The 16,991-nt window shown below is 41.1% G+C and overlaps 1 protein-coding gene across 3 annotated transcripts in view; it reads right to left on the bottom strand.

Moving 5' to 3' along the window:
• EPS15 (epidermal growth factor receptor pathway substrate 15) overlaps positions 1-16,991 on the bottom strand; it is a 110,297-nt gene that overhangs the window by 76,409 nt on the left and 16,897 nt on the right. For all 3 annotated transcript variants that reach the window (XM_077823468.1, XM_077823469.1, XM_077823470.1), the window contains exons 3-6: positions 12,809-12,898; positions 11,303-11,350; positions 4,193-4,288; positions 3,349-3,414 (exon numbers count right to left, since the gene is read on the bottom strand). In XM_077823468.1, coding sequence (XP_077679594.1) covers positions 3,349-3,414; positions 4,193-4,288; positions 11,303-11,350; positions 12,809-12,898 — 300 coding nt within the window. The remainder of the gene's footprint in view (positions 1-3,348; positions 3,415-4,192; positions 4,289-11,302; positions 11,351-12,808; positions 12,899-16,991) is intronic.

The following is a 16,991-nucleotide window of genomic DNA, read 5'->3' as shown; positions in this document are numbered from 1 at the left end:
GGACACAGAAGGTGGATGGAGCTTAAGGCATTGACTGAAACTGAATGGTGTATCCCAATTCCAGTGTCTAGAACACAACGATCTGAAATTAAGGCATTCCAGACACTGAAGAAATGGTACAACTGATTTCCCAAGGTAGAAGATGAATCAAGAAGATGATCTGTTGTGACTGGGACTCTGCTCCTCAGGAAGCAGTCAAATCTGCTGCTTCAAGGACTATGACTGCCAGTAAGAGGTTGCTGTAGCAGAAGCAGATGATATTTTGCCTAATAAATTTGTGACTTTTCCTGGATGAATTAAATTGCCTAGGTAGAAAAAAGAATAGTCTATCAAAGCTAAAGCCTCTATTGCCTCCTGTAAGTAGGAGGTATGCGAACTCATAACGATCTCAATGTCACAAGAGAATCCTTGAGGGCACACAAGACCTCAGAGAACTGTAGGACTGAAGGGACCTCCAGAGGTCATCTAGTCCAGTCCCCTACACCCATGGTAGGACTAAGTTTCATCACTGAAGAGCCTTCACCCTTCAAAGGGAAGATCCTCTCTTGTTATTTGTACTTCCCTAAGGACACCAGAAGCACGAAGCCAGGAGGACCTTCTCGTCACTATGGCTGTTGCCATGGATCAGGATGCTAGGTGATGCACCACCTGAAGGAATGTTCTGGTGGCCGAGGGCCAGCTTGATGCAACAGACTTGAAATCCTCTCTTAGCTCATTGGGCAATTTGTCCATAAATTTCACAAGGGAATCCTAATTAAGAGAATCATATTTGGTAGTCTAGGATTCTCACTTGCAAGCTTGCTATGGAGTAGCTTCTTCTGCCGAGCAAGTCGAGATTTTTAGACTCCTTGTCCCTAAGGGTGGACTTCCGTTGTTGCTGTGTAGACCGCTCCTTTGTGGCTGCCACTACCAATGATCTTGGCACCAGGTGAGAGAAGAATTGTTCGAAACGTATTGGAACTTGGTGACAGTCAGCTTTTTTAGATCTGGGTGTATGGAGGTCAGGGTTTGCCATAACAACTCAGCAGGATCTACAAGTACCACTTCATCAGGGACCACAGTGTGCAACAAGTCCAGTAACCTGTGATGGTTCTCCCGGACTGTTTCTACAGGAAGTTCCAGTGCAGAGCCCATTCTCCTCATGAGCTCCTGAAATAATTTGTAGTCTGACATAGGCCTAGATAGTATAGTGTCAAGAACAATAGCTTCACCGGGGAAGAGGATGAGATGTCAGTTAGAATCTACTGAGGTTTGTCCTCAAGTTCCAATTCTGCCTGTGCCAGAGACAGGACACTGAGGTGATGGTCCGGCAGACATGATCTTTTTAGCAGAGATCCAGGTCCTGACTGTGCAACTGAGGTGGATCTCCTTGAATGGGGAATATCCCAACATGCCCAGTATGGCTAGGGTAGATAAATATAATACCAGAGGTCAACACGGGGATCCCTCAAGGGTTAATATCCCAAGAGAGGGATTTATGTCAAATAAAGTAAGATTTCGCTCTGGAATCACAACAAGGTGTCAGGGGAGGCAAAAGCTGTAACTTGCTGCTCCCTGATGGAAAACGAAAAGGATTATTCTTCAGGTAGGGGATGGGCAGTGCCAGTATGTGTGGCTTGTGGTCTAAGCTGTAAAGTCTTCACCAACATATTAGACAAACTTGGAACCACAGTATTGTTACTCTCGACTGACATACACTCAGCTGAGAGGAGACAGGAGATAAGAGTCCTCGGGATAAGAGAGTCCTCAGCATCAACCTGGCCGGTACCAAAGTCACTGGTACCGGGATTATCAGTACCAGAGAAAGCAGAACCATTGTAGAACATAGAGGTTCTGGGTCCTCAAAGCTGGATTCAGGTAAATTCTCAATGTTTATAGTTTAACCAGGTATTTGAGGTATCTCTCCTAGATTTTTCCCCTACTGAGGTATCAGAAAATTTAAGGGTTTTAGATGATGGCCGTGGGGGCAATAAACAAAGCCTCTTCCCTCTAGTAAACTTCTAGGGATTTCTCTGCCTTCAGAGGATGAGGTCTTTGGTACCAGAGCAGCTATTGAAGATGAAGAGGCTGAGAGCACACTCTTCAATGAAACAGTCAAGGTACACAATATTGGAGCAACCTGGATCCAAACCCAGGTGCACGGATGTTTCTATGAGGTACATTCTCAGTCTGTTTTCTCTAGATTTCTTTGTGTGTCTGTAAAAGGATCTACATATGATGCATGCTTCTAGAATGTGACTTTCTCCTAAACTAAAAACAAACAAAACAAACAAACAAAACCCAAGATATTCCATGCCCATTGTTTAGAGGCATGACTGCCTGACAGGAAGGACAGTTTTAAAAGCCTTGGGATTTTCTGACATCCTGAACAAAGGAAAACAATGGTGATACAAGAGTACCACCCCAAGGGAAGGGAAAAAAAAAAGACGATACTTCTCTCAGACTTAGAGAGAAAATAGGAAACACTATCAAAAACCCTATGAGTATTATGTGAACCAAGTTAACTATATACAACAGAGCACTGAACAGTTAATTGTGAGGCATTAGTGTAATCCTTCAGCCACAGACAACGAGAAGGAACTGAGTTGGGTTGGGACAGCCCAGTTCTTTGTGCATGGGAGCATGAGGACATTCAGGGTACATGTGCCTCCCCAACAGGTACTGCTGACCAAATATCTCCAGCTTGAGTGCACTCAGCACAGGTACACACAAATTGGAATATATATGTGTACAAAGAAGAATCTTAATTCTGGCATTTGCTAACTTTTGAGTGCTTGACTTTGCAGCCTTAATATTTTTCTAACATAACTGGTATGTAATCTACATAGTGACTAAAACTACTCAACTCCCATATTTAGCCTCTCAATAATTTAAATTAAATGTGACAGCCCTGCAAAAAACCCCAATGATCTGAAAATACAACAGCTGTCTGCCTCTTACATCAGCAGTACAATTCAGATGAAGAAGCTGATAATGTTTGAAACGAACATATGTATGGTTTATAATTATCCTGATTATGACAGGATCTCTATAAAATCTCAAAGCTACCAATATATGCTAATTTCTAAAATACAGAATTAGAATTAATTGCTTTTTTACTTTAATATTTCACAACTTCCAAAAGATTTTGTTTTCTGGTATAAAAGATGGCACAATAAGACTCCGTTTCAAGAATATCAGATATGAAGCGTGGAATATAGAAGACATTAAATTTGGAGAGAATCTGAAATAAGCTATAGCAGTTACTACATGTCTAAAACAAGTGTAAGTTTTCTTGGAAACTGCAGTCATAAAAATGGCCAGATATTGGTATGTAGGCTTTTTGACTGTTTACAATTCTCAACATACCTTAACAGCCCATGGGATGTCGGCTGATGCTGTTCCACTGATTAGTATTGGGCTACTGGCATCAGTCTAATGAAAAACAGATCAAACAAAAATATATTACTTGCAAAGAGAGAACTTGAGTTGCAAGACTTTTCCGCTCATTTGAATGGGTCCTGCTATCCAAATCCATAATCACATTTTAATTAATCAACTAATGAAGGTACAATAATTTAGGATAAGAAATTCAAAGTGGCATGTTCTCTCCACACTCAAAGAAGCACCAAAACGTAATAAAAGTAAGCCTTAATTTATAGCTATACCATATTCCTTCAATGAAAAGGAAACATTTTAATTGTCTCCACTTCTAACAATCCGAAGAAAAATAAATAGTAAAACCTGTTACACACCTTGTGGGTTATAAATAGTACAAATATCACTTGTTAATTTTTGTAACTGGTGCTCATGAAAATGAGGGAAGACTAGCACCAGAGTTGGGCATTGTGTGACCAGGTGCCATGGAAGCTTTCCCACTCAGTCTTCTAAGTGCAACTTCACTGTTGCCTTTAACATCCTAGTCTTAGGATTTTTTTAAACTAGAAAAAGTTCAATGGCAATGCGAACAAAAAATATTTACTATGGTCTAAATTAACATTTTCTCTTGTGACCCAAGTCTCCAGTAGGGCTAGAAGACTAATGTACTCACTGTTGCACAAAAAGTACATTTTTTTATTTTTCAACAGCACTAAAATCTCCCAGTGAAGATAATGAATATAAAACACTAAACCTTCACAACTTGTAGCTTAAAGTACTTAACGTTAATGAGTTCACAGTTTTTTGTTTTTTGTTTTTTTTTAAAGTGTCTTACAAATCTAGGTGGAGGAACTGGCGAATTAAGACTGCTCAGGGAAACGTCCAATCCATTCTGTGCACAGGCCACTAGTCGCAAAGCCACAAAAAATTCCTATGGAGAAAAAACAGATTTTTTAAAGGATTTACTATACAAAAGTAATTTAAATTCAACTGGAGAGCTGACAATCTATATTTCTTCTAAATTGGCACATTTCTTAACAGGATTCATCTTGTTAAACTAATATACTTTATTATTAAGCCTTAATTTATTTCAAATGACTTACAGTAACATTAAAAGTATCAACCATTACACAGTAGCAACTCTAGAAAACCTTAACATCTTACTGAAAGGTCTGCCAAAATATTTAACGGTGCAGCAAGGAAGGGAAAAAAACAAAACAAAACAAAAAACTCTGCTCTACTGAAATGAAGCTCCAATCACCAAGTTTTATTGCATTCATGCCGAGAGAGAGAACGACTCATTTTTTACACTATATATTCTTGGAAATGGGAAGTACCACATTTTCAGAAATATCTTAATAGCCTCAGAAAGGGCTCAAACAACATAGCAATCAATCTTGAGAGGCAACAAATAGCAACCCACAGCCTTAACAGATATGAGGCAGCTTTGGGGCAGGAAGGTGGGACAAATGTTCTCAGATGAAAATATTTTCCTCCATAAGCCATTCTCTTTCCATGCCTTGGTCTCTGCCTGTTTATCACCACATATTTACTGGATTGGAGGACCATCTCAAATTGAAATTCTGACTGACTGACTAATATAAGAGACATTTGCTCAAAAATGTATTCGGTATGTGTCAGTCTATTCTTTAACATTACTAAGGGCAGGCTACACTTAAATTGCTGCAGCTGCTGTGCTGATGTAGGGCTTTAGTGAAGACATTACTACGACAATGGGAGAGCTTCTTCCGTCAGCATAGTTAATTCTCCTCCACGAGAGGCAGCAGATACGTCGACGTGAGACCCCCTTCCACTGACAGTGATAGCTACTCCAGGGGTTAGGTTGGTATAACTTCTTCTCTCAGTGGTGCTCACCCCCAGTGGCTTTGATCAGAGATTTCTCACAGCAGTATCTGTTCAGCCCGTGCATGTGTGTTAGTCAGTCTCATGCCCTGAGCTATTGTTACATAGTACTGTGTGGGCAAACTGCCCTAATTTCCTTTTCTACTGCAAAGCCCCATGGCAGAAAACTCCAAAGCAGAGGGGAAGGAGGGCAGATAGGGGAGCACCCATAGGGACACACATCTCAAAGAACCACAGTTATTGCACAAAGTGAATAACCATTCCTTCTTCAAATAGTGTCCCTATGGGTGCTCCACTCTAGGTGACTACTGAGCAGTATACTCTAAAGTGGAGTGGGCTTCTAAGCCAAGTCCAGTATGGAGGATAGCACAGCCAAGCCAAACACAGTATCAGAGGCAGAGTCGTGAGTTATTGCATAGTGTTCAGTGAACATATGAACAGATGCCCAAGTAGTGGCTTTACAGATTTCAATAACTGGCACATTTTTGAGGAAGGCTGTAGAAGTAGCAATAAACTTTGTAGAATGAGTGCATATAACCGAAGGTGGTTGAACACTGCAAGACTGTTAACAAGAGTTAATGCAGCTTGATATCCATTTGGAAAAAGTCTCTGTTTAGAGATTGCTGACCCTTTTGACTTATCTGCTAGTGAGATGCATCACTTCACAAAGGGCTTTGTTCTGTCTAGGTAGAAGGCCAGGGTGTGCAGCAGTGCATCCTGGAGATTTAGACGCAATTTGGTGTGGAAGACAGGCAGGTGAATGTGCTGATTAAGATGGTACTTGGAAGAAACCTTAAGTAAGAACTTGGGGCAAAGCTGCATCATGACCTTGTCCTTAAAAATCATTTCAAGTAGGGTATGCAATTAGGACCCCTAATTCTCCAACATGTCACGCCAACATGATGGCTATCAGGAATGCCATCTTAATTGACAAATGGAGCAGCATGCAAATAGCCAAAGGTTCAAACATCTGTCTTGTAAGGGATTTAAGGAACAGAATGAGGTCCCATACTGGAGCAGGAAGTTGGACTGGCAGATAAAATGTTTCCCAAACCTCGAAAGAATCTTGCTGTGGTCGGGTGGGTGAAGACAGAATAACCCTCTATTGGGTGGTTGAAAGCCATGATGGTTACCAGCTGGACTCTTCTAGAGCTCATAGACAGGCCCAAGATTTTCAGCATTAGGGTGTATTCCACGATTTCCTGAAGTGATACAGTCATTGGTGGAATCTGTCTGCAGTCACACCAGGTGGAAAAGCATATCCATTTTTGAGAATATGTGTAGCAAGTAGATTGTTTCCTGCTGTGTAATAGTACTCTTTTTATGTCTTTCGAGCAGGCTGTATCTAATCCCATGAGCCATTGACCAACCATGCTTTGAGACGAAGCATTAAGAGATTAGGATGAAAAATCTTCCCACCCTCCTGGGAAAGGAGATGGGGAGCAGTGTGAAGAGTAATTTGAGAGCAAACAGACAGCTGTATAAGGTAAGGCACCCACATTTTCCTGGCCCAGTTTGGAACTATTAGAATGACCCTGGCCTCTATCTTTATTTTGAGCATAACTTTGGCTATTAGGGAGGGTCAGTAGGAATGCATTTAGTAAGGCTGATGACCACTGAAGGTGAAAAGCAACCCCTAAGGATTGGTGACCCAATCCACCCCTCAAGCAGAAGTTGGTGCATTTCTTGTTTGATTCTATGGTGAACAAGCCTATCTGAGGGGTGCTCCATTGACAGAATATGTAGTATAATATGCTGGGGTCTGTTTCCCACTCATGGTCTCACAAGGAGTGTCTGCTGAATGCATCCGCAGTCACATTCTGAATCCTTGAGAGAGAGGCTGCTGTGTTGATGATCTGGTTGCATATGCACCAGTTCCAAAGCCTGACAGCCTCAGTGCAAAGGAAGGGGGATATTGCTCCTCCTTGGCAGTTGATATCAAACATACATGATAATCTGTCATAATCTTTGTGTTTGCACCCCTGTTTTGTAGTAGGAATTGGAGGCAGGCATATCCAAGTACTCTGAGTTCCAGCAGATTGATATGTAGCATCATCTCTTGCGACATCCACTTGCCCTGGATCATGTAAGCGTCTAGATGTGCTCCCCACCGTAGCAGAGAGGCATCTGTCATCATAATGATCATTGGCGGAGGACTTGCAAATGGAACTCCTGTGCACAAATTATGATGGTCTTTCCACCAGTTGAAGGATTGTTTTACAAAAGGTAGGTATGGAAAAAAGCATATTTAGACTGTCTAGTGGGTGAATAGACAGTTCTGATCCACCCTTCAAGGCAGGGCATTCAAAGTCTTGCATGTTCTGTAATGTACGTAATGGCTGCCATATGTCTCAATAACTGAATGCAATTCCTGACAGTTTTGGGGCTGAGATGAATTGTGTTTCTTATGTTGGAAAGAGCCACAAACCTGTGCAGAGAAGGTAGGCTCTTGCTATCACTGAATTGAGATGTGCCTCTATGAACTCTAAGTTTTGCACAGGGGTCAAGGTTAACTTTTGTATATTCGGTTGTAGGCCCCTTTCGAGGAAGAAGTCTATGGCCTCAAAAGTTGCCTGAGACATCACTTCCAGTAAGCCACCCTTCAGCAACCAGTCATCCTTTTCTGTGGAGCTGTGCTACTACCAGCACCACGATCTTTGAGAAAGCCCCCTGCAGCTAATGATATGCCGAAGGAGAGCACTCTGTATTGGAAGTGAACCTGGCCAAGAATAAAGCAGAGAACCGCTTGTGGGATGGGTGGATAACAATGTGGAAATACGGACATTGAAAGTTGAGGGCTGAGAACCAATCCCCTTCCTCTAGCACCATCGTTTTGAATTTCTGTACCTTCACATAGGTGTTGAGTAGTCTCAGGTTTAGGATGGGTCTCCAACCTCCACACCTTTTTGGTAACAGGAAGTACATTGAATAAAACACCTTCCCTCTGTGCAGCATGGGGACTGGTTGTATAGCTCCCAAGCATAAGAGAGAGAGTCTATTTCTTGATAAAGCACACTCATGACAGGGATCCCTGAAGAGGGATGGGGAAGGGGGGTTCATTGGTGGAAATGAAGTAAAGAGGATGGTGTCATCGGTGGAGATGATCTCCAAAACCCAATTGTCCACAGTGATTAACTCCCAGGCTCGTGTGAAATGATGGAGGCGGTCACCGAAGGGAGGAAGGCTGGTGAATCAGTGCAGCAGAAGGGGACGAGGATGGCAACCCTTGACCAATCCATCAAAATTACTTCTTGGAGGTGGACAGCAGCAAAGCTGAGAAGAGGACTGTTTCCTTCTCTGAAATCTCTGCCTTCTCTAGTGTGACTCATATAACCTCTGGCAGGCGGGGAATTGGACGGGGCAGGGTCTCTGGGCCATCTGAGACTTGCTGAGCTCTCTCTTGTACATGGGAGTATAGATACCAAGTGAATGCAAGGTCGCTCTAGAGTCCTTCGATGTTAGCACAGGCTAGTCTGTGCTATGTGCGAACTTAGACCCATCAAAAGGAAGGTCCTCAACTGAACTCTGAACGCTTTCAGGAATCCAGAGAGCTGGAGCCAGTAGGCTCTTCTCATCACCACCACTGTAGCAACTGAACAAGCAGAAATATCAGTGACATCACAGCAGGCTTGTAGGGTTGTCCCGGCAAGAAGTTGGCCCTCCACAACAATAGCCTGGAACTGTTCTCTGTGTTGTATTGGTAGCGGGTCAACGAATGAGGTCAGCTTGGTATAGTTCCCATAGTTGTATTTTGCCATCAAGGCCGGACTATTGGCAATTCTAAATTGTAGGCAGACTGAGGAGTAAGACTTTCTCCCGAGTAAATCCAGTAGTCTTTGTTGCAAGGTGTGGATTTAGCATGGTGCTGCCTACCACTACTAAGGATTTAGGTGAGGGATGGGAAAATAACCCTGATTCCTTTGCTAGGACATAATACTTTTTATCTGCTCTTTTGCATGTAGGCAGAATAGAAGCTGGGGTGTGCCTCACTAGCAGGCAAGGCTATACAGGCCGATGAGGGTGAGTGGAGGAGGTTGAGGAGCTTATGATGAGGCTCTAACGCCTTGAGGCGAATCTGCAATCCTCTTGACCAGGTCCTGTAAAAGTTTAAAATAAACTGCCAGGGTTTGAGGAGGAAGCATGACTGCTTCATCAAGAGATGAAGAGAAGATATTGGCCATAGAGTAGATCCCTTCTCTGGCCCTAGCCTCCTGGAGGGAGTAGATGATGCCTCTCTATGGTGGGTGGCACTTAAAAAATTGTTGGTGATAAGCCACCCATGGGTCCCAATATGTCCAGGGAGGAGGTGCATACGGCATGGGAGTAGGCACCTGGTGGTAAATGTGGGCTATGAACAGTTGCAGCTTCAGCAGAGGCGTCTGGGAAGGGACTTCTCTAGGAGTGAGGAGGAGAGCCCTGAACTGACACCTAGGAGACCGAGGCAAGGTCTTCATCAGAATCCTCTTCCTCAAGTTCACTCAGGAATGGTGGAGCACCAGGAGAGGTCTGAGGTAATAGCTGGTACTGGGCAAAGTTCAGGTAAGCTGGTTGTTCTCGGTACCAACAGCACCTTTGGAGCTCAGAAGCACAGAATCAGGTATCTCAGATAAAGCCAGGTCCTAGGGAAAATGGAACTCTTGCTGTACCGCAAGGGTGATCGGTACTGAGGCTGAAGTCTGAGGTGAGGTAGTCATGGCTGAGGCTGGCTATAGTACCACAGAGACTGGGAGCTCGGAGGGAAGCGCAGTTGCTGACAGTACCAAAGGTCTTGTGTGCTCCAAGGGAGGCATGGTCAGAGCCCAAGTGGGCTTCTTTGGTACCGAGGAAGAGCTCTTCTTGCCACCATGATCTGATAACAGTCCAGATGGTCTCTCTGGGCCCATGGCTTTGCCACCTTGCAGTCTAGCTGTGCCCTGGGTACCTAAGGAATAAGGAGGCTCAACAGTACCTGATTGTGATGCTGGGGTAGCTGAGGAAACTGATGACCTCAGCTTTTTAGAGATGGGTGCTCTAGCTGGCGAATCCAGGGTATGTTCTTTCAAGGGCTTATGAGAGGAGTCCTGTCTTCCTCTTAGATGCCCTGGAACTGTGGGGCTCCGAGGCAGCAGACTTGCGTGGGGACCGACATATGGGGGGGGTAAGGGGTGTCCCTTGGCCTGGGTTGGAGGCCAGATGTAGAGAGCTCTCCATCATGAGAAGGTGGAGCTTTCTCTGTATTTTTTCTGGCTCTTGATTTCAATGCCAGACAAAAGTTGCACTTCTGATGAACATGCAATTCTCAAAGACAACAGATACAGTGTGAGTGTCCGTCATGGACCAGAATTGCTTCCCAGCAAGACAGGCAGCGCTTGAAGCCAGGAGAACCAGGCATTCCCTCTCAGTAAGAAGTAGAAACTACGTAGAGAAAATGAACCTTTTCTTTAAAGAAAGAAGCTCTCTCACATTTCCTTACTATGCAAAGCTAGCACTAACACTACTACTAACCATCAGTCAGAGAGAAAAACAGAGTTGAGGAAATCACAGCAGGACAACTGCTAAAGCTCCATCTCAGGCTGAGAAGGAACTGAGGGCGGTTCGCCCCCGCAGTGCTATAACACAATCGAAGGGGGCACAAGAACGACTGACTACCATGCATGCGTGGACCAAATGGACACTGCTATGAGAAATCGCTGCTCAAAATGTGTAGGGGGCGCTAGCACAGGTAGAATGGAGCAACCATAGAGACACTACTCGAAGAAGAACTTTAACTTATTCCTGAGTATAGCATCATGGTTCTCAATGTATTATATTGTATAGTGACACTGAGGCCAAGTAGGAATGGTGAAATCAACACCAGTGAATTGTGCTTTTCAAATTCATTGTAGGGACATTCAAACTAGAAATATTAGCCTTTTTACAGGAAGCATTAGGTTTAAAAATCCTTTATCCTTGCTTCCAACAAAACAAACTACTGCATTCTTAAGGAAATTCTGTATTCCTCTGAATTCTAGTTTAAAAAAAATCTGTTTGCTAATATTTTAAACAAGAAATTTTTCATCCAAACAAACTTATTCCCTTAATGAAACAGTTAAAATAATCCTACCTGTTTGTTCAGGATACCTTTGCCATCCGTATCAGCTAAATCCCAAATCTAAATTAAAAAAGAATTAAAAAAACATGGTTTATAGTTGTGCCAGCAAAATTGTTGCTAACTGACAAATCCTCATCCTACTTAGACAAGGAATGTAACTCAAGTATAAATCTCTAATCCTAGGACTGCAAATTCTTCATAATAATGACTCATTTATGTTGACAAATGTAAATACTCTTATAATTTTATGCAACTAATAGTTAAATTGAAGAGCAAAGATAAGAGACAATGGAACTTGAATCCATTAGCTAACTAGATTTGTCCAATTGTCAAAAAACACCGAGCAAGCCATCGAAAGAGAGTTAAGGAGTATTTGGCCCAATGCACTTCATTCTTCAACTGTTGCTTGTTTTACATTACTTCAGTAATTTTACTCCACTTTCCACAGAATCTGCTAATCATGCCTAATGATTTCTTATTAAATACACAAAGGAAACAGAATCCAGTAATTTAACCATTAAATCTTTAACGTACCTTTGTACACAAGATATACATTTCAAAGTGAAAAAAAATCCCTTTTGGACACCACACTACTGTAAGGGGTATTGTATGTTTTATTTATATTGCCATAACAAGTTTCCCAAAAAAAAAAAAAAAAATCAACAATTTTAAGTTTCTGAAGATTAAAAAGTAACTGGGGATCCAAGAATTGCATTCCTTACTCTTTGAAAGAGCAAAACTGAAAATCAAACTCGGGGAGCCCACAAAGCAGCGCAGAGAAACACATTAAGGTCACGGAGCTCAATATTTTAAAGTAAATGTAAATATAAATTTTTACAATCTGTTACAGTCTACAAATTAAAAGTTTAAACAAACTCAGAGTTCAATTTATTTACTCAATCACATGACAATTTTTAGGCTAGCTGCAAATTTGTCAATAGTTTATAAATCATGGAATTAAGGTCACCACTCTGTCCTCATTTTTCATGCACTATAGAAAATTTTGATCAGTTATAGTTTAAGGAAAAGTCACATTTTATAACTAAAGTACCTGCGCAACTTACCTAATAAAATTCTATAATGTAGGTTTGTATCTAGTATAAAATGCATGTTAGAGTTCCAAATGACCAAAATGTCCTTAGAATATATATTTTCTACCATTTAAAATAAAGTACCTGGGCTCTGTCATTTACTGGTTATATGGTCACAAGTAACATACTACATAGGAAGTGCAGAGCACCCTCAGAGTGCTTAGTACTTTACAGGATCAAACCTTAATCCTCATAGCATAACTTGCACAGTAAGTACAATACTATTTATCCACAGAGGTTCTATCAGTGATTTTAAGGTACTTTGGTTGAGAGGTGCAATATATAAAAGCAAATTGCGCGCGCGTGTGTGTGTGTATAAAAATAAAATGAGATTATGAAATATATATACACTAGTAATTCAATTCTGAAATTGAATTGACAACAGCTATAGGCAGCATAATTAAAGGCGTAATATTACTCATTATACCTTTCCAAGAACTAAGTCTGTCAGCCCAGATTTTTTCAAGAAAGCAGCAGCATCAGAAGCCACCACTCTTCCAGTGTTACCAGAATCAACCTGTAAAAGATATCATCACAGGTTAGCACTCTGAATTGCTGCAACATACACCTGCCCCATCATTAGGCTACCAGGGAAGAGTGCACATATTTTCTACTCTAAAGTGACTAAGTTCTCTCCAGTGTATTTCCACAGCTTCCTTTCAAAATGAATGCATTTTACATTAGAACTGATGCATTTTAATCTGGGTGCTAAAATGAATCCACTATTTCACTGCCAAGGCCCCAGAGGTTAACATTTTAGGCTAAGTTTATGCACACTTTGTACTTAAGAGTTAATACTAGGGACTTAAATATTATTACATTAGTTTTTATTTATGATCATACATACGTTTTGTAATCTATTTAATATTAACAGACTCACAGAGAAGATCTGAGAAATAACTTATCACGATGCTGCTACTACAGTCTATTAAAACTATATTTTATTTAGAGACAGACAAAAAAAATACTAAACTTCATTCCAGGAATTTAACCACACAACAGATTCAGTTTTATTATATTCAATGTAAAAAAAAAAAAAAAGGAACAGCCACACAGGAATCAGAATATTGAATGTTTAAAATCAAACAGCTAACATAAAACTTTCATTACATTGAAGATACTCAGAGAATTGAACTCAGCTCTGCTTTAGTTCCAAGTTAGCACCCTAACCACTAGATCACCTTCCTCTCACAGTTTATTTTAAATATAGATTGGAATAATTCTAGTAAGAAATGAAGGAAGATAGTAACATGCATCCAACATGAAATACCTCATTTATTTGTAAGTGTTACAAATAAAAGCTTTAAGGGTGGCATTCAAGAATTTTCTACCATTGATTATGGTTGTGTTTTAAAGTCTCCAGCAGAAGGTATAGGATTTCAAGTATACATCTGAGCAATACTCAAAAAAGAAATTGTACAGTAGAGATCTTATTTGAGTTAGACCACCACCTGAATCTCTTCTAATGAGTTCTTCCTAATTGTATATTTTCTCCTTCAGTAACTATGCCTCCAAAGTATCTGGCTTCTATGTAGATACAGGAATCTTCAGGAGACAGGTTAAATTTCATTGAGTAGTTCAGAGTTCATTATTAATAAGCCCTGGAAAAGTCTGCAATGGTCAACTGGTCCTTGGCCATCCCAGCTTTTAGAGTTAGCCTTTTCTTCTCCTGGAGGAAACGGAGGTAATTTGCACATCGAGGAAGTCAATGATAATTTTGGCAGTACACTGAGGTACAAGATTGCATTCTTCCACATTTACAGAGAGGTCCCTAGGACAGGATGTCACCTAATCTCCTGAGGGAGCAAAATCTTATAGCCATAAGAACATAAAAATGGCCATACTGGGTCAGACCAAAGGTCCATCCAGCCCAGTATCCTGTCTACCGACAGTGGCCAATGCCAGGTTCCCCAGAGGGAGTGAACCTAACAGGTAATGATCAAGTGATCTCTCTCCTGCCATCCATCTCCATCCGATGACACAGGCGAGGGACACCGTTCCTTACCCATCCTGGCCAATAGCCATTAATGGACTTAACCTCCATGAATTTATCCAGTTCTCTTTTAAACCCTGTTATAGTCCTAGCCTTCACAACCTCCTCAGGCAAAGAGTTCCACAGTCTGTGTGCTGAGCGAAGAAGAACTTCCTTTTATTTGTTTTAAACCTGCTACCCTTTAATTTCATTTGGTGGCCCCTAGTTCTTATATTATGGGAACATATAAATAACTTTTCCTTAGTCACTTTCTCCATACCACTCATGTTTTTATATACCTCTATCATATCCCCCCTTAGTCTCCTCTTTTCCAGGCTGAAAAGTGCTAGCCTCTTTAATCTCTCCTCGTATGGGACCCGTTCCAAACCCCTAATCATTTTAGTTGCCCTTTTCTGAACCTTATCTAATGCCTATATCTTTTTTGAGATGAGGGGACCACATCTGTATGCAGTGCTCAAGATGTGGGTGTTCCATGGATTTATATAAGGGCAATAAGATATTCTCCATCGTATTATCTATCCCTTTTTTAAGGATTCCTAAAACCCCATTTGCTTTTTTGACTGCCGCTGCACACTGTGTGGACGTCTTCAGAGAACTATCCACGATGACTCCAAGATCTTTTTCCTGATTAGTTATAGCTAAATTAGCCCCCCATCATATTGTATGTATAGTTGGGGTTATTTTTTTCCAATGTAAAGTGACGCACATTTATCCACATTAAATTTCATTTGCCATTTTGTTGCCCAGTCACTTAGTTTGGTGAGATCTTTTTGAAGTTCTTCACAGTCTGCTTTGGTCTTAACTATCTTGAGCAGTTTAGTATCATCTGAAAACTTTGCCACCTCGCTGTTTACCCCTTTCTCCAGATCATTTATGAATAAGTTGAATAGGACTGGTCCTAGGACTGACACTTGGGCAACACCACTAGTTATCCCTCTCCATTCTGAAAATTTACTATTTATTCCTACCCTTTGTTCCCTGTCTTTTAACCAGTTCTCAATCCACAAAAAGATCTTCCCTCTTATCCCATGACAACTTAATTTACGTAAGAGCCTTTGGTGAGGGACCTTGTCAAAGGCTTTCTGGAAATCTAAGTACACTATGTCCACAAGTTTGTTGACCCCTTCAAAGAACTCTAACAGATTAGTAAAACACGATTTCCCTTACAGAAACCATGTTGACTTCTGCGCAACAATTTATGTTCTTCTATGTGTCTGACAATTTTATTCTTTACTATTGTTTCAACGAATTTGCCTGGTGCTGACGTTAGACTTACCAGTCTGTAATAGCAGGGATTGCCTCTAGAGCCCTTTTTAAATATTGGCATTAAATTAGCTATCTTCCAGTCACTAGGTACAGAAGCTGATTTAAAGGACAGGTTACAAACCATAGTTAATAGTTCCACAATTTCACATTTGAGTTCTTTCAGAACTCTTGGGTGAATGCCATCTGGCCCCAGTGACTTGTTACTGTTAAGTTTCTCAATTAATTCCAAAGCCTCCTCTAGTGACACTTCAGCCTGAGACAATTCCTCAGATTTGCTATCTACAAAAGACATACATCAGATTGTAAAGAATCAACTGAAAGCAATGTGTTACTTTGAGTTTCTGTAAAGTAGTAAAGTTTCAAACACATGCAATTATAGATGTTTGGTTACAAAAATTCAAGTTGAATAGGTTAATATTTCCTTTTGTTTGGTCTTTGACAAGACAATTATTGATGTTCTTTTGACTGATGTATATTTTTGCGAAGCTGGGCAGACCAAGTGCCAGCTCATGCCAAGGCCCATGGGCCTCACGGAACACTGACAAATGCATAGCTGGAAACTATCCTGGTTCACCTGCGTATTAGTATTGTTAAAACTAATATCAGAACTATAGAAATGCGTTTAGACTTTATGTTTGTAGGATTCTGCACGTATTAAATCTTACTTATAATATCTGTACCCCATGTTATAAAGGTAATATTGTAAGTGTTTGCTCTGCAACTATAGAAGTGTTGGGTAAAACTGTAAAACCCAGCAGTCAGGAGAGAAGCATTTCCAAATGTGAAATACTAGCTTGCCACAAGAGATGTCTTCCACTCCCCAACAAAAGAAGGCATATAGACACCAAACAATTGTAGAAACATAAGTGGACAAAAGACATCATTGATTGCTTCCCCACATCCATGAAGAGGACATGTGCAAAAGCACTTATCCAATCATAGCTTGGACACTGCGGGGAGGGGTGGGGGGGATGGAGTGCATAAAAATCCCTGTCAAGGAGAAATTTTTATCATTATGCTGCCTGGAATTTGGAGAGGACAACATTTCCAAGCATAAGCAAGGGATCCCCCAAGCTGCTTATCCCTAAAAGGCATATAGAGCTTCCACATTATAGCAGCTTCTATTATCTTTTGCAACCTACGACTAACTCATTTGTGTGTGTGAGTGCGTGCACCTGCTTTAATCTTGTAAACATTTCTTTTTTTCTAGGTTATCACAGGACTGGCTACAAGTGTTATCTTTGGTAAGAGATCTAAGGTACAACTAACATGCGGTCAGCGACAGATCCTTTGGGACAGAGAGTAACGTGAATATTATTGTGATTTCTGGTGAAAGGGACTCTCTGCTATG

This window comes from Eretmochelys imbricata, chromosome 8, assembly GCF_965152235.1.
Source record: "Eretmochelys imbricata isolate rEreImb1 chromosome 8, rEreImb1.hap1, whole genome shotgun sequence".
NCBI classification, from domain to species: Eukaryota; Metazoa; Chordata; order Testudines; family Cheloniidae; genus Eretmochelys; species Eretmochelys imbricata.
This window is presented reverse-complemented; position numbering and strand designations above follow the sequence as displayed.